At 38.6% G+C, this 26,767-nt stretch overlaps 1 protein-coding gene across 1 annotated transcript in view; it reads left to right on the top strand.

Annotated features, from left to right (window-relative positions):
• Positions 1–26,767, top strand: part of LOC124593751 (A-kinase anchor protein 9-like) — a 505,072-nt gene that overhangs the window by 62,318 nt on the left and 415,987 nt on the right. The window contains exons 3-4 of the mRNA XM_047132086.1: positions 5,003–5,150; positions 25,883–26,022. Coding sequence (XP_046988042.1) covers positions 5,003–5,150; positions 25,883–26,022 — 288 coding nt within the window. The remainder of the gene's footprint in view (positions 1–5,002; positions 5,151–25,882; positions 26,023–26,767) is intronic.

Raw genomic sequence — 26,767 nt, 5'->3', positions numbered from 1 at the left:
CAAACTGTAACTCTTTCTTTAACTGGACTCTACACTAGTGTTCCTGGGTCCACTAACAGTGGGCAAGAGACCACGTTTGCTGAGTCATGTGGTGCCCTTATGTAAGGGGAATGTATAACACAGATCTCTGATCATACAAAGCATTCTCTTGAAGCTTATAGTACGCAGTCTGATGGGAGATGTGTTACTGGTGAATTTGTACTGTGAAGTGTCTGTACAACACATGTACTGTGTCAGTTGGACATTTTTGTGCATTTGAGACAAGTTAATAATCAGTACTGCCTTTGGATGTCTCCTGGAATATTCACCATAGCCTTGAAATGAAGCCACCGGTGACTTGTGGCATTCATTCATTTATCCCTGGTTAACATTGTTTTCGGGGTGATGTTCATCTCCTCCTGTTATCTGACCATGTGTTATGCCATCAAAATGTGTTGTCTCTACCACCTTACTTCCATAGAATTCAAATGTTGTGTGCTAAACATACGCATCACACAATTAGAAACATTTATAAAGAACTGTTGAAGAACTGTTGAAGACAGAGTAAATATCACATTTTTCCATGTTATACTGACAAAGTTCTGTTCACGAAGTCTTACCACGACATCTGTCTCATGGGTCTCAAAATGTTTGTTAGCTTGTGGATCTCGGAGATGTGTTAACTTTGGGACTTAGGGGTGTACTGCGAAAGACCATAATCATACTGTAAATGCCAATTAAGGCGTTTATTTCTACAAATAACACAAATGTAGGGCTGATTCTCCCTCTAAAAACCTTGGAGCTTGCCAAAGTGAGATGACTTACATGCTTCAACAACACAGATAGCCATATTGTAGGTGGCATCACAACAGAAGGGTGACTGTGGGGGGGCTGGCCAGACTAACCGGTGGTTCCTGGAGAGAGGATCAGCCTTTTCAGCAGTTGCAGAGGTAACAGTCTAGATGAGTGACTGATTTGGCTTTGTAACATTAGGTATCATCGAATTTTCTCATTTGAGAGTACTGAAGGCACGATCTGTCTGACTTACTATAAATCATTCAACAGCCTACATCCCATACAATATTTCTTTATCTGAGACAACTGATTTCAACAGACTTTGCCGTCATCTTCCAATCTTAAAAACCTTTGTTGAACCTCACACCAAGTTGTCAAATGGATAAAAGGTTTGTCATAACCAGAATATTTAAAAATATAAAACACCTTGTGCAAAAGGCCATGTCCAGATATTTATCTCTCACAGACGCTTCTTAACATCACAAAAAACATAGTACACATTACCACATCTGTAAGCTGACAGATGTGCTACTGTGTACTGCATTTTTGTGATGTAACAAACATCTGTGAGCGATACGTACCGTATATGGACATGGCCTTTTGCACTAGGTGCTTTATATTTTTAAATATATTGGTTATGGCAAACCTTTTATAATGTCCTGATTTTTATCCATTTGACAACTCGGCATGAGGTTCAACATCAAATGAATGCATTTCATAACAAAAAGATTTTTAAAATCTGAAGATGACAGCAAACTCAGTCAAAACTGGTTGTCTTGAATAAAGAAATATTTTATGCAATCTAGGCTGTTGAATGACTTTTAATATTAGCTAACATGACCTCGCTGTGTTAGTATTGCAAACAGCTAACAGCAAGAGGAAACTACAGCTGTTATCCTTCCAGAAGACTTGCAACTCTAGTGTATGGCTTAATGATGACAGTATTCACTATGATAAAATATTCTGGAGGTAAAATAGTCCCCCCAGACTGATCTCGATAGTGTCTATTCAGGTGGATGTTGTCATCAGGAAAAACAAAACTGGCATTGTACAGATTGAAGTATGGAATGTTAGATTCTGTAATTAAGTAAGCAAGTTAGATAATATAAAAAGGAAGGCAGGCCACCTCTTACACCGTCTGTGCAGAGACAGGACTCTGTGATTTCCCTGTTCTTTACATGCTCGGGGGCTGCGTTCTGCACCAAACAAGTTTGTGAAACATGAACCAATTAAATAACACTGCAGAAAATAACAGGTCATCCTCACTGTAATAAAAGGAAAGGCGAAGTAAAAAGTAATTAACTGTGCTATCATTGGCAACAGTGAATATTGTCTGCAGTTTTCATGCAACAGTAAAGAATCAACTGTACACTATTGGGATGTCATATTACGAGGGTCACTCCAAAAGAAATGCACACTATTTTTGTAAAAATACAGCTTTCATTCTGCATGTGTGAAAGTTTTACAGTGTGTAGATACATCCTTCCCACTTATTTTCAAAAGTAGTTCAATCTGTTCTTGTGAGTGGCACTGTCACAACAGGTCTTCAAGATGGCTGCCACACTTTATGTTTGTCAGAAGCAACGTGCTGTCAAAGAATTCCTGTGCTGTGAAAATGAGACAGTGGAAAACATCGACAAGAGGTTGAAAAAGATGTATGGAGATGCTGCTGTCGATCGCAGTACAGTTAGTCGGTGGGCAAGCAGGTTACGTGATGAAAGTGGGCACGGCAATATTGAGGATTGTCCTCGCAGCAGCAGGCCTCATACTGCACACACTCCAGACAATGTGCAGAGAGTTAACGAATTGGTGACTGCTGACAGATGCATCACAGTGAACGAATTGTCATGCTACGTTGGGATAGGGGAAGGAAGTGTTTGCAGAATACTGAAAGTGTTGGCGTTAAAAAAGGTTTGTGCCAGGTGGGTTCCCAGGATGTTGACAGTGGATCACAAAGAAACAAGAAAAAGATATGCAGCAAACTTTTGGAACAGTACGAGAATGGTGGAAATGAATTTCTTGGAAGAATTGTGACAGGTGATGAAACATGGCTCCATCATTTTTCACCAGAGACGAAGAGGCAATCAGTTGAGTGGCATCATGCAAATTCACCCAAGAAAAAAAAAAAATTCAAAACCACACCTTCTGCTGGAAAAGTTATGGCTATGGTGTTTTTCGATTCCGAAGGACTCTTGCTTGTGGACATCATGCCAAGTGGAACCACCATACATTCTGATGCATATGTGATGACACTGAAGAAACCTCAAGCTGAGCTGAGTCATGTTCAACCACATCGGCATGCATAACAATGCATGGCCACATGTCAGTCAAAAAACCATGGAAGCGATGACAAAACTCGGATGGACACGTTGGTTCCAAGATGGCGTAAGGCAGTTGAGAGGGATGGAAATTATGTGGAGGAATGAAAATGTTGTTCCTAAAGGATGTATCTACACACTGTAAAACTTTCAAACATGTAGCTTAAAAGATGGATTAAAATATATATATATATATATATATATATATATATATATATATATATATATATATATATATATTGTGCATATTTTTTGGAGTGACTCTCGTACATTATAAAATAGGTTTCATGACAGTTTGGGCATAAACTGCCATGTAGTGCTATCCCTGATGTTACTAAATCTGTACATTAAGCAAGCAATAATGGAAATGAAGGACACATTTGGAAAATGAGACGAAGTTCGTGGAGAAGAGATAAAAACTTTTAGGTTTGCTGAGGACATCGTAATTCTTTCAGAAATGGCAAAGAATTTGGAAGAGCAGTTGAGTGGAATGGATGGTGTCTTGAAAAGAGTGTACGAGATGTACATTTAAAAAAGTAAAATAATGGTGATGGTGCATATTCAGATTAAATTAAGTGATGCTGTGGAAATTCAATTAGGAAATGAGACACAACAAGTAATAGATGAATTTTGCCATTTGAACAACAAAAAATTACTTATGCCCAAACTAGAGTAGATATAAAATGCACACTGGCAATAATGAGAAAAACATTTCTGAAAAAGAGGATATTGTTAACACTGAATTTAAGTTCTAGAGAGCCTTTTCTGAAGGTATTTATATCGAATGAAATCTTGTAAAGAAGTGAAATGTGGGCAGTAAAGAGTTCAGATGAGAAGAGCATTGAATCCTTTGAAATTTTGTGCTACAGAGGAATGTTGAAGATTAGATGGATGGATTGAGTAACTGATGAGACACTGAGTTGAAATGTGGGGGTGGTGGGGGGGGGGGGGAGGGGGAATTTATGGTGCAACTTGATTAAAGAAGGGATCAGTGGATAGGGCACACACAGAGGCAATAAGAAATTATCGGTTTTGTGATAAAGGGAAGTGTATGTGGAGGGGGGGGGGGGGGGAGTAAAAATTGTAGTTGGATATGAAGCCTTGATTGGACATAGGTTGCAGTAGTTATATAAAAATGAAGAGAGTATTATGATTATGTGACAGACTAAAATGGAGAGCTGAATTAAACCAATCTATGGATTGAAAACAGCAACAACAACTCTCAAGGGTGTAGAAATGCGCAAAACTTTTATAATAAAGTCATGAGGAAAGAAATTTTGATTTCTGTTGTGGATGAAAATTTACGGTATTAATTTTAGATGATGACTGAAAGTGGAAAAAGACACAATCAAAGTGTGATGTTCTTGGTGTGTGACTGTCAGAACAGCAGACCTACTACTACTAAAATGTGAATTTCACAATTTACAGCTGTAGTTAACTATGTTTGTGACAGCTGATTTATTTTTCAGGTGATACCCTTAGATAAAGATTAGTTGTCAGTACTTCCATAGTAACAGATTTTTTTTGTCTAAAAACTTAAAACAAAAATTACAAAGTATAGGCAAACCAGCTTCTGACCTGAATAACAGCTCCCTCAAAAGTCGTAGTGCATCACAAACCTGCAGAACTGAAGCTTTCTGTGACAGGATTCAAAGGGAAAGTTTAGACTGGAAAAGAAGGCATGGAATGAGAGAGATAGGGGTATAATGAAGTAAAAAGTAAAACTTGTACATTTATCGTGTCTTTTACCCATGTATTTGCAGTTGGTATATTTTAATTTTGTTTGAGTCATATTTGATTGTTTTGAAATATGTTTTGTTCATACTAAGATATATTTTTTGTTTTGTAGCTTATGTTTGTTGCAATATTATCAAAGTTACTCTGTTTTATTTTCCATTGCTTTTGTGCAGGATGAACTTGAGAGAGGTGAGGAAAGTGGTGCCTGCAAGCAAAACACGCCCACAGATATAAATTATGGAACTCCAGACAATGTGAATGATTCACATGTTTTAAATAGGTTACAGACACGCATAAGAGAATTGGAGGAAATAGTTGAAGGTATGATGTTGACCATCTTGTTACTTGCCTTTTGATATTTGGGTTAGAGCTGATAGTTATCAATATTAAGTGTACAGTTTGAGTATGGAACAGTTCACATTGATTTAGGGCAATATAACCTAACAAGCAATTCTGGATAGCTTGCAATTTGAAAATGAACATTAACAGTGAATAGTTTTGTAAAAAGGAAAATGAAATTTAGAAAATTGTGAAATCACAGAGGGACAGAACATCGGGCCATTACCGTATTTATTCGAATCTAAGCTGCACTTTTTTCCAGTTTTCATAATCCGAAAAACCTCCTGCAGCTTAGAATCGAGTGCAAAGTAAGCGAAAGTTCTGAAAAATGTTGGTAGATGCCGCCACAACTAACTTCTGCTGTCGAATATATGTAGCGCTACACAGGCATGCTTTGCAGGCACAAAGATACATACTAGCGCCAAAACCTCTGCGTCAGTAAATAAATTAAAAGAAAAGGTAGAAGAATGTAAACATTATGCCATGTATTCTTTCATGTTTGCTGCTATCTCATTTAAATCCTGTATGCCTAATAAACTACGAAACTAGAGTGAGGCAACAGCAAACACGGAAGAATAGACATATCATGTCATATTTATATTCATATTATTCTTATGCTGAATAGTGATACAGTCAGAAACAAAGCTCGGCAACTGACTAGATTTTTAAATCTAAGATGACTCTAATTTCTGCGCAGAATGTAATGTCCTAAAGAGGCGTCTACAAAGATTTTCAAATGGAGAAAATTTTTCGATAAACTCTCGTTCAGAACATCTTCTATCATACACAGTCTATTTCTTGGGTATTGTTGATTATTATCAAAGAAAGCAGCAGTGTAAGTAACAACTAACAGCAGTCTCTTGCCATTGTTTCGCTTATGAGACAATTCCTCTTTTTTTTTTTTTAAATTGTAAGCGGCGCTCAAAAGCAAGCCATGCCACGAGCGGCGACAGGTCCTAAACACTCATTATCAGAATGCGACAAACAATGCATGACACAGTACAATAATGCATTTTCAGCTTAGAGTGACATAAACACCTATAACAAAGAGAACGACACTTATCAGATCGAAGCAAAATAAGCAACCGATTCAAACCAGACAAAACACGTGAAAAAGAAAGGATACCCATATAAATATGGATGGAGTGCCTGACACATAGCAGTGGCTACTTGGTAAAGCTTAACTGTTAAGCTTACGACTCAAACCAAACTACTGTAGCTGAACGTCATCATTTCGACCTAAATTGTGTCTCGTGTTACAATGGACCAACTTGATTTTGATTTGGAGGTGCGGTCTAAAACTTTTCTCTCCCCTTGAATTTTGAGTCTCAAATTTCAGGTGCAGCTTATATCCAGGAAAATTTTTTTTCCTTGATTTCGAGGCTCATTTTTCAGATGCGGTTCAGATTCGAGTGTGGCTTAGATTCGAATAAATACGGTACTTACCTTCAGGCAGTGTATGCTCAGCAACTGGGTAGTGGCCATAATGAAGATGTGTCCATTCCAGCACTCTCATGCCATGTGTGGAAAACCATCCAGTGACCATTCTTTACTTAGTAAACTACAGGAGTCATTTCACATGTTGCTCTTCTTCTGATGTTATATGATTTGCTCATGGTGAGGCTAGAGTAGGTGGTAATGGGTGGATGAATGGGGCAAGGATATGCAGAAAGGAGGCCAAGGAGATTTTTTGTGATGCTAATGTTCTTTCAGGAAATGACTTAAGAATTTAAAGTCTTCCAGGTAAATAAATATTTTTATAATAAACTTTATTGCACACAAGTTATGCATACAGCTGTCTGTGATTGATTGTACACGTTAGTACATGGTATCGGTCACAATGTTTTTCACAGAGTTCACATGTGCATATCGACTCTGGGTCGTGTATGTCTTTGTCCTGCAGATTATGTGATGGTAGCCATGTACCACCATGGAATTTATGAAGTGTCTCAGCTCCTAGTTTGTGCCGGTCCGTGCTCTGTTCGTCATGGCCTCTGAAGAGTTGAACTCTGGCCCCATCTCCTCCTTTTTCTTCACCCTCGCTAGCTGTAGTTTATTCCAGTCATCTGTGTAGGGCAAGTTGAATTTCAATCTCAGGTCTTCTACTGGAAATGTTTCTCTCGCATGTTCGTATGCTAGTCTTGGCTTGGTGTACTTGGAAACTCCGAGGGCTGCCTCCAGGAATCTGGCTTCCAGTTTTTCTATTCGTAATAGGTGTCCATAGCTTAGCTTTTCCCATGTTATCTCTAATCCATATGTTAGAATAGGAATGATTTTGGCTTTGAATAAGGCCATGGCTGTATACAGGGATAATTTGCTTAGGGACTTAATGTCATAGATGGCCTAGGTTGTGGGTGCTGCTCATTGTGTTTGTGGATTCTGTATGAGTGGGCTGTTGTCTGACCTTCTACACCCAGATAATTGAAGTTGTTCGTAGTTTGTAGAGTTTATTGTTTGAGGTATATTTTGTCCTTCGTGGATAGACGTCCTCCTTTCCTGAAGACCATGTGTACAATCCTTTCTGCATTTATCTGCAATCCATTGTGTTCAGACCATGTTCCAAGAACATTTATTCCTTTCTGTAGTTCATTTGTATCATGTGATCCTGTCACCATGTCATCTGCATGTATATAGATGTTGAGGGATGGAGCCCAAGTTCTTATTGCTAGGACCATCTTGTGTGTGGCTATGTTGAAGAGAAGGGGGCTTAGGAGGTCTCCTTGTAACACTCCATTTGTCTGTGTAATTTCTTGTGGGTTTGTTACATTGTCTGATATTATGATAGTGTTTTTGCTCAGGATGTTATGTGTCAAGATGCTTAATTCCTTGTTTTGTTCTATTATCTGTTCCAATTTGGTACATGTTATAGTACTGTTGAGATTGTCAAACGCCTTTGTGAAATTGATGAATACTGTGTGCAATTTTCCTTTTGGGAGTCTTATTTTCTCCTCTGTGTCATGTATGAGGTTTTTGACTGTGTGTTGGGTGCATCGGCCTTTCCTGAATTCAAATTGTTCCTCTGGAATCTTGTTGTCAATTACTTATGTTACTCTTACCTTCATTGGGCTCGTCAGAATTTTGAGGAGGTTGTTCTCTAGTGCGATTCCCCAGTGCGAGTTTGGGCCATGTGGTTCTCCTTCCCCCCTGTGCAGCATTCTGATTGTCTGGGTTCTCCATCTCTTTGGGATTCGTCCTGTGTGCAGACATAAGTTCATCATGTCCATAATTGCTGGACGTGTTCGTTGAATATCCCATCCAGCCCTGCTGCCTTCTTGTTCTTCATTGTTGATTAGTGTTTCTAATTTCCTCTGCCGTGAATCTTCTGATGTCTTCATATTTTCTTGTTGTTTCATGAGCTTTGTTGACTCTTTGTTGATTTAGGATGTTGGTGAAGAGGTCCTCCCAGACTGGCATCTCTGTTTTCCCCATTGTCTGTAACTGTCGTGGCTTCAGAGCTATGTAGGGGTTTTCTTTTGATTCTTTCACCACTCTTCTAGCCTCGAGTTCCGTGAAATTGTCCCTTTTTTTTCTTTAGGTGGTTCTTATATTCTTTGAGTCTGCTAATGTGATCAGATCATCCTGTTTTTGTGTGTGTTTAATCACGTGGAGGGCTAATAAGACTCTCTTTCTCTCTGTGTAGCATTGTTGATCGAACCACCTCTTTGCCTTTCTCTTGTTGGTTGTGGTGGTTGTGGTTTTAATTATGTCTTCTAGACCTGTTGCTGCAGCATCTAAGTACATTTCCTGTATTTTGTTTTTAAAGACGGTAAGCTTGTCTCCATTTTCGGCTGTTTTATTCTCATCTATCTTTCTGGAGTTTCTTCTCGTGTGCTTTGTTTTCCGTTGTGTGCATTTAGGTTCTTTCATTTTGAAGGTAGATGTCACTAAACAGTGTTTCTTTATTGTTGTCTCTGCAGCAGAATATATCACCTTGTGGTCTGTTATTTCGAGATTGTTACCTTTGTAAAGGATTATGTCTATGGTGCTGCTACCATTGTATGTGTGAAATATGCGTTGTTTTCTCTCTTGTTGTTGTGAATTCCTCTTCAGCCACCATCTGTAGTAGTTCCTTACTTCTGCAGTAGTTTTTTTTTTTTTTTGCAGGAATGTGTTTTGAGTGGAAACCGGGGATTTCTATATTGTCCGTTGCAAATGTCTCTGTTAGGATGATTATGTCATGGCTTCTTAGAAGCTCGCCTTCCGTCAAATCTAAAGCGCTTCTTAGTTGTTCTACATTCTAAAGAAGTTGGTTAAACTTCAAGCTTGGCACCTCAGCTTCGGGGGTGAAAAAACCACTATCTTGTAATTAGCCCACCTTCAGGCCATTTTTCTGGATCTGTGATTTTGTGAAGCTCATTTAGTGTCATGCCTATGTTGTAGGCTTTTAGTGTTCCTCTGGATTTTATTTCCTCACATTCTATTATTTCCATCACCTTCCGAGGTGTCGGATAAGTTTTTACAGTGTAGAGTTTCAGTGTAGCCGTCCTATGTAGAGCCACGCTCTGCATACTGGTGCCTGGAGTGCGTCTTCTGTTGAGTCCGTTTCTTGTTGAGGTTGTTGCTGCATGCCCACTACTGTTGGGGTCACTGTCTGTTGATTCCTTCGGCGGTTCCTCCGCATGACTTCAATCCATGCTTGATTGTTTTCTTTGCTGGTCGTTTTTTCGGAGTCTGCTTCCTTTTTGTCATCCCTTGGTGTGATCTCCTTGTCTTTCTTGTTGTTGATTATGACTCCTTGTGTAGTTGGCGGGTTGAGGACTTTTCACATTGTTTCTTTTGGTTTGGTTTCGCTTGGTATGGTCTCGGCTGTCGTTGTTGCTGTGGCCCCGGGCCCAGCTAAGTGTGTAATTTTGGTTCTGATTTTTTTCATCTATTAAATTTCTTAGATTGTTGGTGATATGTTCCATCATGGCTTCCATTTTTTGTGTTAGTTTTTTTCTTCTAGTTTGTCTTCATCTTCTCTTTCCAACTCGTTTGTTTTCGCGGGTTGTAGAGTATCGTGTCATATCTTCTTGCTGTCTTTGCTGAATGGGTTGCCCTCGTGGCTGCTAGGTGTCGGCACTGGTAGGTTGCTGCCCGACTGTTTGTGTGTGTGTGGGGGGCTACTTGGTGTTGCCTCCTGACTGCCGGGAGTGCTCTGCTGTTCAACAGGTGTCGCTGGCATCTGGTTTCCGTACGTTGTTTCTTGTTTCAGGCCACTAGATGTCGCTAGTTGCCCTGCTGAGTAACTGTCGTCTTCCTCTGTTTCTGTTCTTTTGCCTGTTTTATCCTTATTTTGAAGATTCTTTGTTGCCTTTTCAATTGCCTCTAAGGCTGAGTGTAGATATGCAAATAAGTTTTGGATGTCACTTACGGTGCTGTGCAGAGTTTCCTTGGATTATTTTTTCAGGTAACTGCCTCCTTCCACTATATTTACTATTTGTGACAGGGTACTATCAAGATGCAGCTTGGTCTTCTGCCATCATGATTTATTTTTGGGAAATGGTTGTGCCTTGAGGAAGTGTAATTTTCTTTCTTTTTCACCCATACATATTTCATTGGAGTTTCACCCTCATGAGTGGGTTCCCTTTGTTTTGTGTCAAATAAAAGGAAACATTTGCAAATTAATACATATAATTTTACGGTGTGGATATTGTATTCATAACATTTTAACAAAATATATACCTTAGTAGCCCCTTCTGTTGTTAATGTAGATGTTTGTTGTCTGCAGTACAGCTGATATTTTGGTGCAATTTGTCATTGGGTTCCATAAATTCCATCATGTAAAATAGCCTTCTGGGATGTGGAAGTGTCAAGCTGTATGTTAGAAGGCAGAAGCAACTTCTGCTTGGCTGCGTCTGTAAATGTACGCTGACAGTAAGTTATGACCATTGCTGATATGTGCACCCTGATCATTATTAGTTACAACACTACTTTACGTATGCAGTAGGAGAAAACAGTACATACGTAGCTATTTGTTTACTGGAAAAGTTAAAAACAAGGAATATGAATGTTAATATTAGTGGGAATTTGCCTTATAGAACATGTGGCTAGTAAGATACTCTCCTACTTTGTTGATGAATATCAGGGGAATTCCAATTTCCTGTCTGATGTCTATCAACAACCTGTTAAAGACTTTTGCACCAGAATATAAAACGCTATTCTGGGCATAGATATGGTCACATAATGTATTTGGGAAGTACTATTTTTCTGAGTTTAGTTGGGAATATCAGAGTTCATCCTAAATTCACTCTTATTTTTAACCACAAGCTTCTTTAGTAAGCGAATATATTGACACATGAGTGAGAGAATCCCAATGTTCCTAAAGAGCCTTCTGGGAGGTGTTTGGTCATGATCTCAACACAATATTCTCAGTGCACCCTTTTCTAGAACAGATAATTGTTTGACCTTTCATGCATTTTATCATAGGACAGCACTCAGTGAGATTATGCAAAGTGTGTTAGCAATCCCACCTGCAGATCAGTAGGGTGAGAGAGATTTCTAATTCAAAAACATCAGAGCAGGCAGAACTGAGCTTTTTGATTAACTTACCCACGTGTTAAACCTAAGTTAGTTCGTTGTATCTGGATACCGAGAAATTTCAAACACTGGAACTGTATCTTGGTTTTATTGTTCTTCTTTATTTTTTTATTTTTGGAATTGCATTAAGTGAAGTGTTCCAAGATTTTCTGATTACTAGTTGTAAACCTGTTTCATTATTCACCTCTCTTTTTGTATTGTGGATGTGTTTGTGCTCTTTATCAGTGTACTCATTTTGTCAGTAAATGCCAAACATTTTAGAAGTTCCATAGATGTATTTGGTAAATGATTACTGCAGGTCAAGAACTGGAGTGCGGCAAGTACTGAACCATGTGGGACACCTATTTAATGTTTCCCCACTCCGAATTGTTATCGCTGAAAAACTGCTTGTTGCTGACAAGATCCCATTGAAAATGCCTGCTGTTGACAATAATTGTCTTTAGTTTGCTTTACTCACTGAGCCTGTTTGCTAAATGGATTTATAATACATTGATTAGCTACAGCCATTGATGTAATATGTGGTTTGTAATGTGCACTAATGTAGAAAGAGGACACATTGTTTTCAAAAAATCTCTAAAAGTGCTTGACCAATTTACTTCAGATTTTTACACAATGCTCTAATAAACTTCGGATAGACTTCAGCTCTATATTTTGCAAACAGCACTGTACAGATTTTCTATTAAAACTGGCTGTGAGAAATAAAATGCTGTGAAATGTGCAGTTTCGTTTTGTTTCTCACAGTTGGTGTTAATTGTGATGGCAGAGTGTTAAACCATTAGACAGATTGTTTATTCCATATACATTGTTGCAGAAAAAATTACTACACCAAGAGGAAGTTGTTTGACATAAACAAAAGTTGGTAGGCATGCTTCTACATCTAAAAGATTCCTATTCAGATTTCACACTAGTCATGTAAGAGTAGTGCTAAGAGGGTCACTATGAGAATGCAAATCGGATTTGCTTTAAATACATGCTGTAACAGTCATTAGCTTAAGTTACCTTTGAGATTGGATGTGATGAGCTGATGTTAGTCAATAATGCCTTTAAGGTGACAAAGACACCATTTTCAACACCTTACAGAGTTTGAATGATGCCTCGATGCGAGTGATGGCTGTTCGATGGTTACAAGGAGTCCAGTTGGGGCCTGAAACCATCCTGTCTGTATGTTGTACACACTGGACCTGCACCTGGTGTTATTGTCTGGAGAGCAATTTCGTATGAGAGCAGAAGCACTCTCGTAGTTGTCCCATGCACCCAGATTGCAAAATTGTGTGTCAGTCTGGTGATTCAACCTGTTGTGCTTCCATTCTTGAATGGCATTTCAGGGGATGTTTGCCAACAGGATAATTCTTGCCCACATGTCACTGTTGTCACCCAATGTGCTCTACAGATTGTTCACTTGGCCCACTCGATCATGATATCTGTTTCCCATCAAGCACATATGGGACATCATTGTACGGCAATGCCAGCATCATTGACAAACACATTAACCGTCCTTGTATTCACTGACCAATGCAACAGGGAAGGAAGTCAATCCCACAAGCTGACACTTGACCCCCACACAACACAATGCATGCACTTTTGCATGCTGTCATTCAACAGTCTGTCAGTTACATGATTTATTAATGTGCCAGCATTTCACGTTTGCAATAGCTTTTTGTGCTTGCATTAACATGTGATCTTGCAATGTTAGTCACTTAAATATGTTACCCAGATTGACATATTTCCTAAATTTCATTGTTCTACACTAATTATTTTTTCCTTCCCTCTTTCCTGATGAGGCAACAGTTTGTTGCGAAAGCCTGAATTTTGTGTGTATGTTTGTGTTTGTTTGTGTGTCTATCGACCTGCCAGCGCTTTTGTTCGGTAAGTCACCTCATCTTTGTTTTTATATATAATTTTTCCCACGTGGAATGTTTCCTTCCATATATTAATTATTTTTTGGTGTTGATATTTAGTTTTCCATTAGCGTATATTGTTTCCCCCAAATACCTTATCTCCCTGTACCTTTACATACATATAATTTTAAGCAAACATTGTATACACAACACTGTGCTGTACCCATTTGCAGACTAAAACTACGACAAGTAAAGTCATTGAAGCTACTATCCTCACAGTTCAGCAGCTGGAAAGATCACTACCATAGCCTGTATACTAATGATCCCAAATGATTTACTCATCCATTTTAAGTGAATTCTATTACCAATTAAAATGTCATTTGCAGTAACAATAAACAAGGCTCAAGGTGAGACATTTAAATATGTTGAACTGATTTATGATCAGAGTGGATTTTGCATGGTCAGTTGTACGTTGCCCTCTCATGAACTGGTAATTCAAAAAACCACCTCGTACTCTCACCAGACAGTATTCAAAAAATTAAAATATTGTATATTCTGGAGTTTTGTAATTGTATTGTGTACAACAAATTACAAAAGAAACTTATGAACAATAAAAACCTAAAATGAAAATGAAGGAGTCCTTTTCATTCACATTCTAAATGATCTTTTATAATTTTGAGTTCTGTACCTTGGAAAGTGGTGAAAGTCACAACAGGAGCAGAAATTTGTGTCCGGGCACAATTTCCAGGGATACTCCAGATTAGGACATATATCCAGGTCCTATACATATTTAGCAATTATGAAACATTGGCAGGTTCGCTAGTTTGGCGTATAAGATACAAAAGCTTCTGGTGCATGAGGCTTGTGATCCAGGCAATGACATGGCACTAAAAGCAACAGACAGATGCAGATCCTAAAGTGGTGTTTAATATGGTTCTCAGGAAGTAACTCTCAGTACAACCAGTGTCGTAGCAAGATATTTAAATCCTCACTTTGTTTCTTACTTTCTCATAAATCAAATGCAGATAAAATTAAATGAAAGCAGCGACAAGGAATGGATAACATCTGTGTTTAAAATATATTGTGTGTGGAAGAGGGGCCTTTACACTATTCAGAGGACAAGCTGTATCAGAACTTAAAAATCCATTGTAGAACTTCAGTCTGTTATAGACTGAGTGAACTGTTTGTACTGTGCATGAAAAAGATGAAACTATTCCAGAATAATGCTAAAACCATCCAGATCCTAGAGGGCAACCAGTGGCCTGCGGGTCAGATCTGACCTGCAATTGGTTTAGATCTACATCTACGTGATTACTCTGCTGTTCACAATAATGTTCCTGGCAGAGGGTTCAATGAACCACCTTCAAACTGTCTCTCTACCATTCCACTCTCGAACGGTGCACTGAAAAAATGCGCCATGTGTGAGCCCTGATTTCTCTTTATTGTATCATGATGATCATTTCTCCCTATGTAGGTGGGTGCCAACAGAATGTTTTTGCAATCGGAGGAGAAAACTGGTGATTGAAATTTCATGAGAAGATCCCATCACAACAAAAAACGCCTTTGTTTTAATGATTGTCACTCCAGTTCACGTATCATGTCTGTGGCACCATCTCCCATACTTCGCGATAATACAAAACGATCTTCCCTTCTTTGTACTTTTTCAGTGTCATCCATCAGTCCCACCTGATGAGGATCCCACACCACACAGCAGTACTCCAGAATAGGGCAGACAAGTGTGGTGTAAGCAGTCTCTTTAGTAGACCTGTTGCACCTTCTAAGTGTTCTGCCAATGAATCGCAGTCTTTGGTTTGCTCCACCCACAACATTATGTATGTGATCATTCCAATTTAGGATATTTGTAATTATAATCCCAAAGCATTTAGTTGAACTTACAGCCTTCAGATTTGTGTGACTTATCATGTAATAGAAATTTATTGGATTTCTTTCAGCACTCATGTGAATAACTTCACAATTTTCTTTAATTAGGGTCAATTGCCACTTTTTTCTCCATACAGGTATCTTATCTAAATCATTTTGCAATTTGTTTTGGTCATCTGATGACTTTACAACACAGTAAATGACAGCATCATGTGCAAACAATCAAAGACAGCTACTGAGATTGTCTCCTATGTTGTTAATGTAAATCAGGAACATCTGTTACTACGAACTGTGGCCTTTTTGACAGGAAATCACGAATGCATTCGCACAACTGCGGCAGTGTTCCGTAGGCATGCAGTTTAGTTAGAAGGTGCTTGTGAGGAACAGTGTCAAAAGCCTTCTCGAAATGTAAAAATATAGATTCAATTTGATATCCCCTGTCCCCCTGTCAGTAGCACTCATTACTTCATGAGTATAAAGAGCTAGTTGTGTTTCACAAGAACGATATTTTCTGATTTCAATCTGGCCCATGGGACAAATCCAAAAATTACTCCTAACTGTTTGTTGAGTGGGATTGCCTACCTCAACACCGTATTTTGTTTTTCGAACATCTTTCTCATATTAACAGTAGTAAATAATTATTTACCGTTATGAACATATTAGAACACTGCAACTGTTGAAATTGGAGGTAATGTGTAATGAATTAGTTGCAACCAGTTGCTTTCATAGGCGTTTACTCCCTGGATGACATTTCAAGACTTGAACCCATCTTCAGATGTTTACATTTATCTATGTGTTGTGAACATTGTTTCTGAAGGAGATGCCTTGAACCTATCTTCAGATGTTTACATTTATTTACATGTTGTGAACATGGTTTCTGTACGAACAGCATCGCAGAATTTTGGATTGGACATTTCGAAAACAGCTGTTGTAATGTGGCATCAGTAAAGATACAGTGTTGATGACGCGCAAATAAAACTAAACATCTGATGATGGGGTGATCATAAAATGAACATACTCTCAAAACCATGTGTTTGGAGACATAATTTGTTGTCATGCCACCTCAGGAAAAGGGTGCAATTCATAGTGGTGCATTAACCCATAAACATTGACATCAAAAATGCTATAGTTTGACTTTAGGCGCTAGAAGCACTGCTGTTGCGTCACATGACGAAGTGGCTCATGAGTTCAAGTAAGCTTGTGTATCAGATCCACATATGAGCAGTGTGTGTCCATGCCTGACGTGGAGCTTTGTTAAATCAGAGAAAAAGGAAAATCAATGAGATAGACCAAACTGATTACCCAGATAGTAACTGGTGGAGAAAAACGATGACACACTGATATTTTTAGTTGCCAAATTCAAAGATTTCAAACAGTCCATGTAAAATAAACTACTAAATACTGATGAATTGAATTTCTGTAGAAACACTGTTTATGCTAGAGAGAACCATTGGGATAAACACTAAAACTGCTAAGGAAATTTCCACATTTTAGCAACATAAGAAAATTTGTAATTCTTCTGGCTGAGATGGTGTTTTTAACAGAAATAAATTTTGTACTTACATGATTGGACGTCACTTAAGGAATCGTGACGATCAGTTGACTCAGAGCTTATTCCGGTCAGAGCCGCCAGTGGTTGTGGTCATGTGTGCATGAGGTGTACTTGCTTCTGTGAATATGTGTGTGTGTGTAGCCATTCAGGCTATAACAGCCTGGTGTAAGTCTTATTCCCTTAGAAACTTGTATTACATAGTTTCAAACAAGTCAGAATCACCTGTACTTGCACCATGAACAGACATTATAGCCATAAAATAAATGAAACACTATGTGCAACATTCCTTTGGGCTTTGTTGATAAAACAGTAATAAATTGATTAAGGAACACAGTTTGAAGTGTTTCACTGTTAAAGTATCTTCCATTGCACATACTTTCATTACATGTTATCTATTGAATTACTTTTTGGTTAGTGAGGTAAATTAAATAAATTATTCATTCCGCAAAAGCAAACAGTAAGAATATTTTGTGAAGTAGATAGCTGCAGATCTTGCAAATCGATCTTGTAAGAGCTTTCAATTTTTACTCATTTCCACACAGGGTTAGTCCTTCGCAGTATGTAATGCTAATAACAGCAACCAGTTCCAGTGACATTTACACAAACAAAATGCAAGGTATAAAAGTAATGTCTGTCTAGACTTGCGTCAGGGTGGGATTGTATGTTGTGGTGCACAGGTCTTTAATCAGTTCCTGTCTGAAAGGAAGGAAGACTGAAAGAAAGAAACTGACAAACCTATAAATTCAAAAGAAAATTCAAATCAAATCTTACATTAGTCATCCTTTTCAGTGGATTATGTACATTAAAAAATTGAACATAACTGTCATCTACATGAAATTAGGTATGTTTTTGTAAACAGACCTCTGTTGTTACAAATGTAGGTAGCTCTTTTTCCATGATAAATATCAATGTTGCCAAATGGATACTCATCTAGCAAAATGAAATATACGGCAGCTATTTAAAATAATCTTGAAAGAAGCAGTTTTTTAAGTAATAGGTTTCCTAATAATTGCACAATATTAAATTTAGTCAAAAAACTACAAGTAGTTTATAGCAGATTAACAATACTTAATAATTAATATCGTTTCTCAATACTACCTCCCTGTTAATTCCTCAGCTGCAAATGTTTTTCTTTTTGAAATCTGGGGAATGCTGTGAATGAATGAAACAGATGAAGGTTGCTTCCAATATGTATTTCTTTAGGCTTTGTTGCATTGTTTGCTTGTTTTGTTCCAGGGTGTACTGAAAAGTAATGCCTCCAAATTTCTCATGTGAAAACTCATAAAACTTGTAAAATAAAACAAATGTTAATTAACATTCTACATCTTGGTTCTTCATGTCTGTATATTATATCTTAACAGTCACCCTGGTAAGAGGAACAAGTTTCTCCCAATGAGGGACCAGTTTGTTAATACCGTGACAGTAGAATATTGGCCTTTCTTAATGGAGCCATAACTTCACCTTTGCTTACACCACTTCATCACTATCAAAGTGAAGTCCTTGAAGGTGTTCTTTAAGTTTTGGAAACAGATAAAACTTACCAGCCAGATATTCCAGAACCAAAGAAACAGAGATGAAAATGCTGTTTGTCAATTATCTTGAATCCTTTTAGACACAAGTATTTTAGAAATAGAAAATGAAATCCTTTGACCACTACAAAATAGGAGATCTTGGTTATTTGTTTTTGGAGGTCTTGTGAATTCAAAATTTTAGGTAGTTTTGGGTCCATTAATGGTTTCAAAATCAGAATTTGGTCTCAAAGATGCCACAACATTCAATAAACATATTAATATTTGGAGAGTTGGGGGGAGAGGGTGATCTGTACAAGTTACACTAATTTTTCTCAGTTTGGGATCACTTTATTGAGTTTTAAAGTTTTGTACACTGTAATGTGCTGTAGGTCTGAAAGTTAACCTCTTGATTGAGATGGTGGTCAGTTTTGGCTCTGAAAAGACAGATGCATGAGGGAGTTGAGTGCCTATTACTCTAACAGCCAACCTCATCCAAAGCCAACTAAAACATTACTGTATTTATTTTATATTAAGCACAAACAAGCACATTACAAACTTGATATCACATGCCAACAGATACATTTAGTAAATACGACACATCGAAAATGTATGGAAGTAACTCTTGGATCACACACTGACTCGCAAACAGCATTTCGAGAATACAGGAATGAAGGTGGGAGCCAGAAGTAATATCCTTCGTAAGATCACTGGTAGTATGTGGGGCTCGTGAACATAAATCCTAAGAACGACAGCACGAGCAACATGTTACAGTGCTGCAGATTATGCGTGCACAGTTTGCTATAAATCCACCCATGCAATCATAATGTACTAGATAATAAACAAAACATGTAGGCTTCTTTCAGGTTGTCTGAAATCTACACCACTTGTAAAATTATTAACTCACCATGAAGTATCTGCTAACATGGAGAGAACAGATCAGGCTCATCAAGAAAATCATCCACTCACTACATGGACAAGTTCCAGCAGCCATGATGTTGAGGTCCAGTAGTAGCTTCCTCAAGACCACTCTAGTCTTGTAAAGAATAGCAGCCAAAGCATGAAAACAATTCTGCCTGGCCTCACCCTTCGGAAACCCTCCCACATGGGCATAAACAAAACTGGATCGTGTAGAGGTCACTCAACAGTCTTCATTCTGGGGTGGGGGAACACAATTCATTATCATTATCTTCCAGTAACCTATGTAGGTACATTGAATTTTATGATACCAGTGAATGTATAAATCTACAAAAAATAGTATCAAAAAATCAGTAATCAAAAAACCAAACCTCACTGCATTCTGGTACATAAATTTGCCTAGAAACCAAAACTCACTGCAAAAACTGCTTCACTGGGTTTATATAGCTAGAACAAAGTTAACTATTCCAAGAAATCAAAGTTCATAGTCAAAACTGGCATTGAAAATTTCACTTGTCCTACATAGCTAGAACAAACTCCCTGATACCCACAAACCATAAGTAAACACCATTAATTGCCAAACCAAAGAAAACAAAACTCTAGTCCATATGTAATTTTCATTAACAGTAACTTACATATGCAACTAAATCACAAGACACTACACCAAATAAAAATACTTCTTAAAAATATTACTATCCAACCAAAACCCACCTTACAAAAAAGTCTGATTTAGCAGAAAAAGGTAAAACTAATGAATGCATCTGAAGCCAGTTAAAAGAGATTGCCGTTTGTCAGAATCATAAGTACCATACTGAAATGTAGATAATAAGTACATCTACTAATATAAATCATTTAAATTTCCATACAGTGCACTGAAAATTATGTTTTAAGAGAAACACACAAAAATTGTATAGTAGGTGTTAGTGGGTAGCATTGACTAATTAGAAAAGATGAGAATGTAGCTGTTGATATGCCATCACACAAGCAGCTGAAAATATGCAGCAGCACAGGGAACTATTGTGCAGAATGCTGCAACATAAAACGGATTGTTGTGTAAATGCAAACTGTAGTGTTAGCTGCTTGTCTAACAACTATCATAGAAATAGGAATATTCTAAAAACACTCCAGCAAGGGTTTGAAACAGTCTCTTTAAGAGTGATAGCTGTGAGAGCATGACCGAGCTGTCATGTTCGTACCTAACCCAGACCTCAGGCTACCCAGCAAATCAATCCGTACCACACCAGTCTTTTCCCATTCATGTTAGTCAGCTTTGACATCCTGCTGTCCAACTGTAATATTGCAATCTAACCTGGACTTCAGGCTATACTGTAAATTGAGGTGACAAAAGACATTGGATACTTCCTAATATCCTGCCAGACCTCCGTTTTCCCGGCATAGTGCAGCAACTTGTGGTGTGGTGGACTCAGCAAGTGATTGGAAGTCCCCTGCAGAAATATTGAACCATGCTATATCTATAGCCATCCATTAAGTGTTGCTGGTGGAGGATATTCTGCACAAACTGACCTCTCAATTATGTCCCATAAATGTTCATTGCAGTTCATGTCAGGCAATCTGGATGGCCAAATCATTCACTCAGATTGTTCAAAATATTCTTCAAACTAGTCGTGAACAGTTGTGGCCCATTGACATGGTGCATTGTCATCCACAAAAAATTCTCTCATTGTTTGGGAAAATGAAGTCCATGAATGGCTACAAATGATGTCCAAGTAGCTGTGCATAACCATTTCTAGTCAGTGATTGGTTCAGGTCCATGTGAACACAACCCACACCATTATGGAGCCACCACCAGCCTCCACAGTGCTTTGTTAACATGTCTTTATAGGTCTTGCCACACTCCAGCCTTGCCATCAGCTCTTACCAACTGAAATCAGGATTCGCGTGACCAGACAACAGTTTTTCAGTCGTCTAGGGTCCAACTGATATGGTCACAAGCCCAGGAGAGGCATTGCAGGTGATGTCGTGCTATTAGCAAAGGCACTTGCATTGGTTGTCTGCTGCCATAATCCATTAATACCAAATTTAACCATACCCATCTAATGGTTACATTTTTCATACGTCCCGAATTGATTTCTAAGGTAACGTCACGCAGTGTTGCTTGTTTGTTAGCACTGACGACTCTACGCAAATGGCACTGCACTCTCGGTCGTTAACTGAAGGCTGTCAGCCACTGGGCTGTCTGTGGTTAGAGGTAATGTCTAAAATTCAGTTTTTTTGGTATACCATTGATCTAAGAATATTGAATTTCCAAAATGGAATGTCTCGTGCATCTAGCTCCAAGTACAAGTCTGCATTCGAAGTCCGTCAATTCCCATTGTGTGGCCATAATTGTGTCAGAAACCTTTTCACGTGACTACAAATGACAACTCCACAGATGCACTGCCCTTTTATACCTTGCATATGCAATACTACTACCATCTGTATATGTGCATATCACTGTCTCAAGACTTTTGTCACCTCACTGTAGATCTGGCTGTTATAATAGTCAGCTTTCTTGCATTTATGTTCATTGGCTTCATAAAATCGCAACCAAACTATATCAGTCCAAATTGCAAATTAATCTAGACCTCAGTCTGTATTACAAATCCGTCTGTACCGTAGCCAGTTATTTTCGATTCACATTTTTTGCATTTGCTAACTCGCAACCAAACTATAACATTCCAGTTTAATCCAGACCTCTGACTATGCTATGAATTACCGTGTCACCACATCCACATTTCTTCTGTGCTAATTTGCACATTTACTGAAAGATATGCTACATTCTTCGGTTTGTGGCACTAGTTTCTAAATATTTTGCAAGAGATGTTATTGAAGTCTCCAGTTAGCATTGCTGTCTCACCTCTGGTCCAGACTAATACTTCAGTTTAGTCAAAAAGCCACCATTCATTAACAAACAAAACTCTAAGAAACTAAAAAAATCCACCCACTCTCCCTAAACCACCACCTGTCCTCCGAAAACGACTCACCCAGCAACTTAAAAAAAAAAGCAAATAACACTAAAATTGACACAAATAAGATCATCATATAGTCTTTCAAAATAAACAAGAATAAACAAAATCTGGCAGCAACTTTTGTCAGCTTTGTGCACTTGCCATATTTATAGCAATGCATATATTCAGCTAGCACACCATAGAGCTGCAAAAACTTAATGATGCTGGTCATATCATTTCCAGAGCAACTACTAACAATTCCAAACCATAAAACAAAGTACTCTTCACTTTCTAACTTCAGCTGCAACTAATGACTAAAAAAAGATAAAACATGACAAATTATTATAAAAACATTAAAAGTCCACACTAGAGTGCACCTCCATATATTACCAAAAACCTTCTTCAAAGTCGCCACCCAGCCATGATGTCACACAACACTATATCGTAATATCACAAGTTAAATCTAAGCCCTGATACCGTATGTTTCAGTTGACTCCAAACTGTTGTACCAATTGTCTTTTTATCTTGACACATTGTTCAGTTGTTCATTAAATATCCCTATTTACTTTTCACATAAAATTCAGTGTAATGTATTTCCAACATGCAATGTGCACCATTTGTGGTATGGTCAGCTCTAAGTTCTTTCTTTTGTAATAAATTTGAGGGAGTCTGCCTGAGTGCATCACTGAACCCAAGATACCTCTGAGTAGATTTTTCTGTGGTAATGAAGTGTAAAAAATTTTATTACTGACATGTACTGAGGGCAAATCTGACTTTCTGTGATGAGGACCAGCTATCATCACCAATTACTTAATTCTGTGGAAGGAGAAAATGTCAAATGTCATGGGGCTATGTGTTCCAACACACTATTCCCTGCAATCTTCCACAGTCCAATGGTTAATGCTGCTAGCTGCTGATGCAAATGTTCTAGGTTTGATTCCCAGTGCCCACCTGTGATTTTTCTGTAGCAGAAAATCCTGGAACGGAGCCTAACCAGCTTCATCAGATCAGATGGGAAGCTGCTTGGATAAACAAACAGTGAAAATAACAGGCAGGCCGCAAGGCTTGCACCAAGTTTGTAACCACATGCATTTACTACTGGCTGTCAGAGCCTGATTCTGATTGTAGTTTTGCACTCATAGTGCATTAATGTTGGTGAATGCCCAGTCATCAGATTTTATTTTGTTACTGACATAACTCTCCAAAGCTCTTCTTGCCACAAGGTCTTTGAAGTAACTTTAACTGACAAGTGATCTGTTTTCACATCACCGTGTACGTCCTCATAAAATTGTTTTAAGGTGCAACAACTACATAAATACTCTGGTATCCAAAATTAAAGCAACAAACTACTATTTCCCTGTCCTGTGTCTAATTCACAATATAATCATTCAGACTGTCAACAGATGTTGTTACGATAGTGTTCTGCACGGAAGATGGCATTCCTATCAACAGACAACTGCGCCAGCAATGATGTCAGGGCACCTATCAAGCAGGGTATTGTTTGCAGGGTAGTCCCACTCCCACAATCGCTGTGTACAGTCACAGACAGTGCAGTGTGACACAGAGAAGATGCCTACAGACTCTCTGGTGTGGAGGGCCACAGAAAGAATGGAAGCAGAAGATTCACAAACTGATGTGGCCCAGTGGCTTAATGTGAATTGTTCTGTTCTTTCCCAGAAGAGGTAACAGTTTAAAGAGACTGGAACTGTTTCCCAGAGACCAGGACAAGGCAGACCATGTGTGACATAAGAAAGAGTGGACCATTATTTGGCTGGAACTGCATGATGGAACCACCTTAATACTGCACTGCAACTGGCATCTGACCTCACAGCATCTCCTGGACGTGTTGCATTGAGGCAAACGGTGTACAGAAGGCTTCAGAAGAGTAGCTTTTATTGTTGGAGACCTGCAGTCTGTTTACCTCTGGCATGTCTTCACAGAAGAAAACGTCTAGAGAGGAGCAGTCAGCATGCTACCTGGATGGTCGATTGTTCTTTTCACAAATGAGTCCCGTTTGGTCTGGAGAGCGATTCTTGATGGATTCACATCTGGAGGGCATGTGGAACACGATTTCGGGACCCAAACATTGTGGAAAGAGACCAATACTGAGGAGGATCCATAATGGTGTGGGCAGGGGTTATGTTGACCATTCGAACACCTCTTCCTGCAATTGTATGGGTGAATCAGCAAGATTTAACTGCTGTCAGGTATCGTGAGGAGATCTTGGGGATCTCATGCACTATTGTTGCAAGGTGCTGTGGGGACAGACTTCATATTGAAGGACGATAATGCTCGACCTCATAGAGCATGCGTCGTTGATGTTTTTTTGGAAACAGAGGATACTGCATGCATAGCGTTGCCTGGTTACTCTCCAATTTGAATCCCATAGAGCATGTCTGAGATGAATTAGGGAGATGGGTTGCATCATGTCAGCATCAACCAACCACTCTCCAAGTCTCGCGAGCAGCTCTGCAGGAAGAATGGGCACTATTTCCTCAACATGAGCTGGATGACATCCTTTACAGCATGTCCCATTGTTGTCAGGCCTGTATTGGTGCCATAGGTGGTAACATCCCATACTGAGCATATTAACCAGTTGTCAGAATGTGTGTGCAAATCCGTTAAGATGAACAAAAATGAAGAAAATTTTTGTCTCCTATTATGCATGTTGCAGTTGATAACACTCTGTAGTCTTTACACTGTTTCTACTTTACAATCACCTGTTTGTACTGCTTTGTGGCAAAATAAACACAACCTTGCAAAATTTCCTTTTGTTGCTTTAATTTTGGACACCAGTGTAGTCAAAAATTTATGACAATTTGCTTTTAGTGGATGAAAATGTTCCGAATCTGGTTGACAGAATGGAAGTTTATTTTAATATCCTTGGCCCTCATCATCATCATCAGTTCTACTTACAATGAGAAACAGGAACTGCAAATGTTTATCTCTCTATGTTCTCTCTTTCTCTTTCTTTCTTTCTTTCTTTCTTGTTCTCTTTGTTTTCTAAAGTGTGACAATGTGAGTATGCTGCCGTAATGAAATTTCACTGTCGTAAGCACCATAGCAAAGAGATGAGCTCGTAGCCTGGTGAACAATTATTTCAGTCCCTGCTACAATAAACCTGGTTTATAACTTTACACTTTTCATAAGTGACTATGACAATGAGTGCAGAATTATGCTCTAACGAACAACCTGAATTGTTGTTTCTCACAATCTTTGTTGAATCTTTTCCCTACAAAAATAGCCTTTTAGCTGACTATTACTGCTTGTGATCTAACATTTAAATTACACATACGAGCTATACAGTTACATGCTTTGTAGTAAGTGTGGAAAGTGAAGTGGCAAACGCTGACCAACATTTGTAGTGTGCGTGGTTAGCTTTGTTGTTGTCTGAACACATACAGCTCATCTGTAAAATGTGTTATATATGTTGCGTAGAAATTCTGATGATTGAGTTAGGCAAAAAGCCTGGGGATCACACATATACATGCAGATTTGATTTTATTCAAACATGAATAATGTCTCCACATTTGTTGTTTTCATCTTTCAGGTAAAGATGCAGCACTAGAAGCAGTCCGACTTCAGCTTGATTCACAGAATGAATCCCAGCCAACAGAAGATATGTGCAAAACATGTTCTGAGTATGGAGAAACTGAAAATCATATCCAAGTGGAGGAATACCATAAGAAGGTACAGTTCACAGTTTTAAATCCAAGACGTAAGAAAATGCGTAGAAAAGAGTAGATCACTGTTTACGTAATTGAGGAGGCAGTGAATAGTGGACCTTGTGCCACTATTGTCACCTGAGACTGCCATCTGACTGGGCCAAGTAGCACTCTTGAGTAGGGCAGCTAAATGAGTTGGAGGGGGACCTTAAAGTGGAGAGGGGAAGGAATATGAAAGGTGAACCAGCAAGTAGCTTTGTGTAAGGGCAATTTGGGGGATAGAGACTGCAGACAGTAAGTTGAAGTTGTTGGTCATTACTGAAAGAATTTCTACTCTATCAAGCCACAGTTGGATGTTGTGTGTGGCTGGGATTAAAAAATTTCACAAATCATGTAGAATGCGGGTGTCAAGGATTTGATGGATATAACTAGGGAGACAGATTCCATAGAGAGGTTTTGGGAAGGGCTTTAGTGATACAAGAAGGAACTGCAGTTAAAGTCATGATCAGTTTTGCAATGTTGAAGGGCAGTTTTTTCTACACTAACAAGCTATGGGAAAAGACCAGTTAGTAACTATGTTCCTAAGCATTATGAGTAATACATTGTGACTGACTTTAGCAGCTGCTTCACGAGCAATAACATTTGAATTCTCTCCACCTTTGTGTATGCCTTTGGAACTTAATCTTCCACTGTCCCAGTCCCCACTTCCCTCCCCCATTTTCCTTCATTACATTCCTACTCTTTTGTCGACATATCAGGCTTTCATTCCC

The sequence above is a fragment of the Schistocerca americana genome, chromosome 2 (genome assembly GCF_021461395.2).
Source record: "Schistocerca americana isolate TAMUIC-IGC-003095 chromosome 2, iqSchAmer2.1, whole genome shotgun sequence".
Classification (NCBI taxonomy): domain Eukaryota; kingdom Metazoa; phylum Arthropoda; class Insecta; order Orthoptera; family Acrididae; genus Schistocerca; species Schistocerca americana.
Note: the sequence above shows the minus strand (reverse complement) of the source record. Positions and strands in the feature narration are given on the sequence as shown.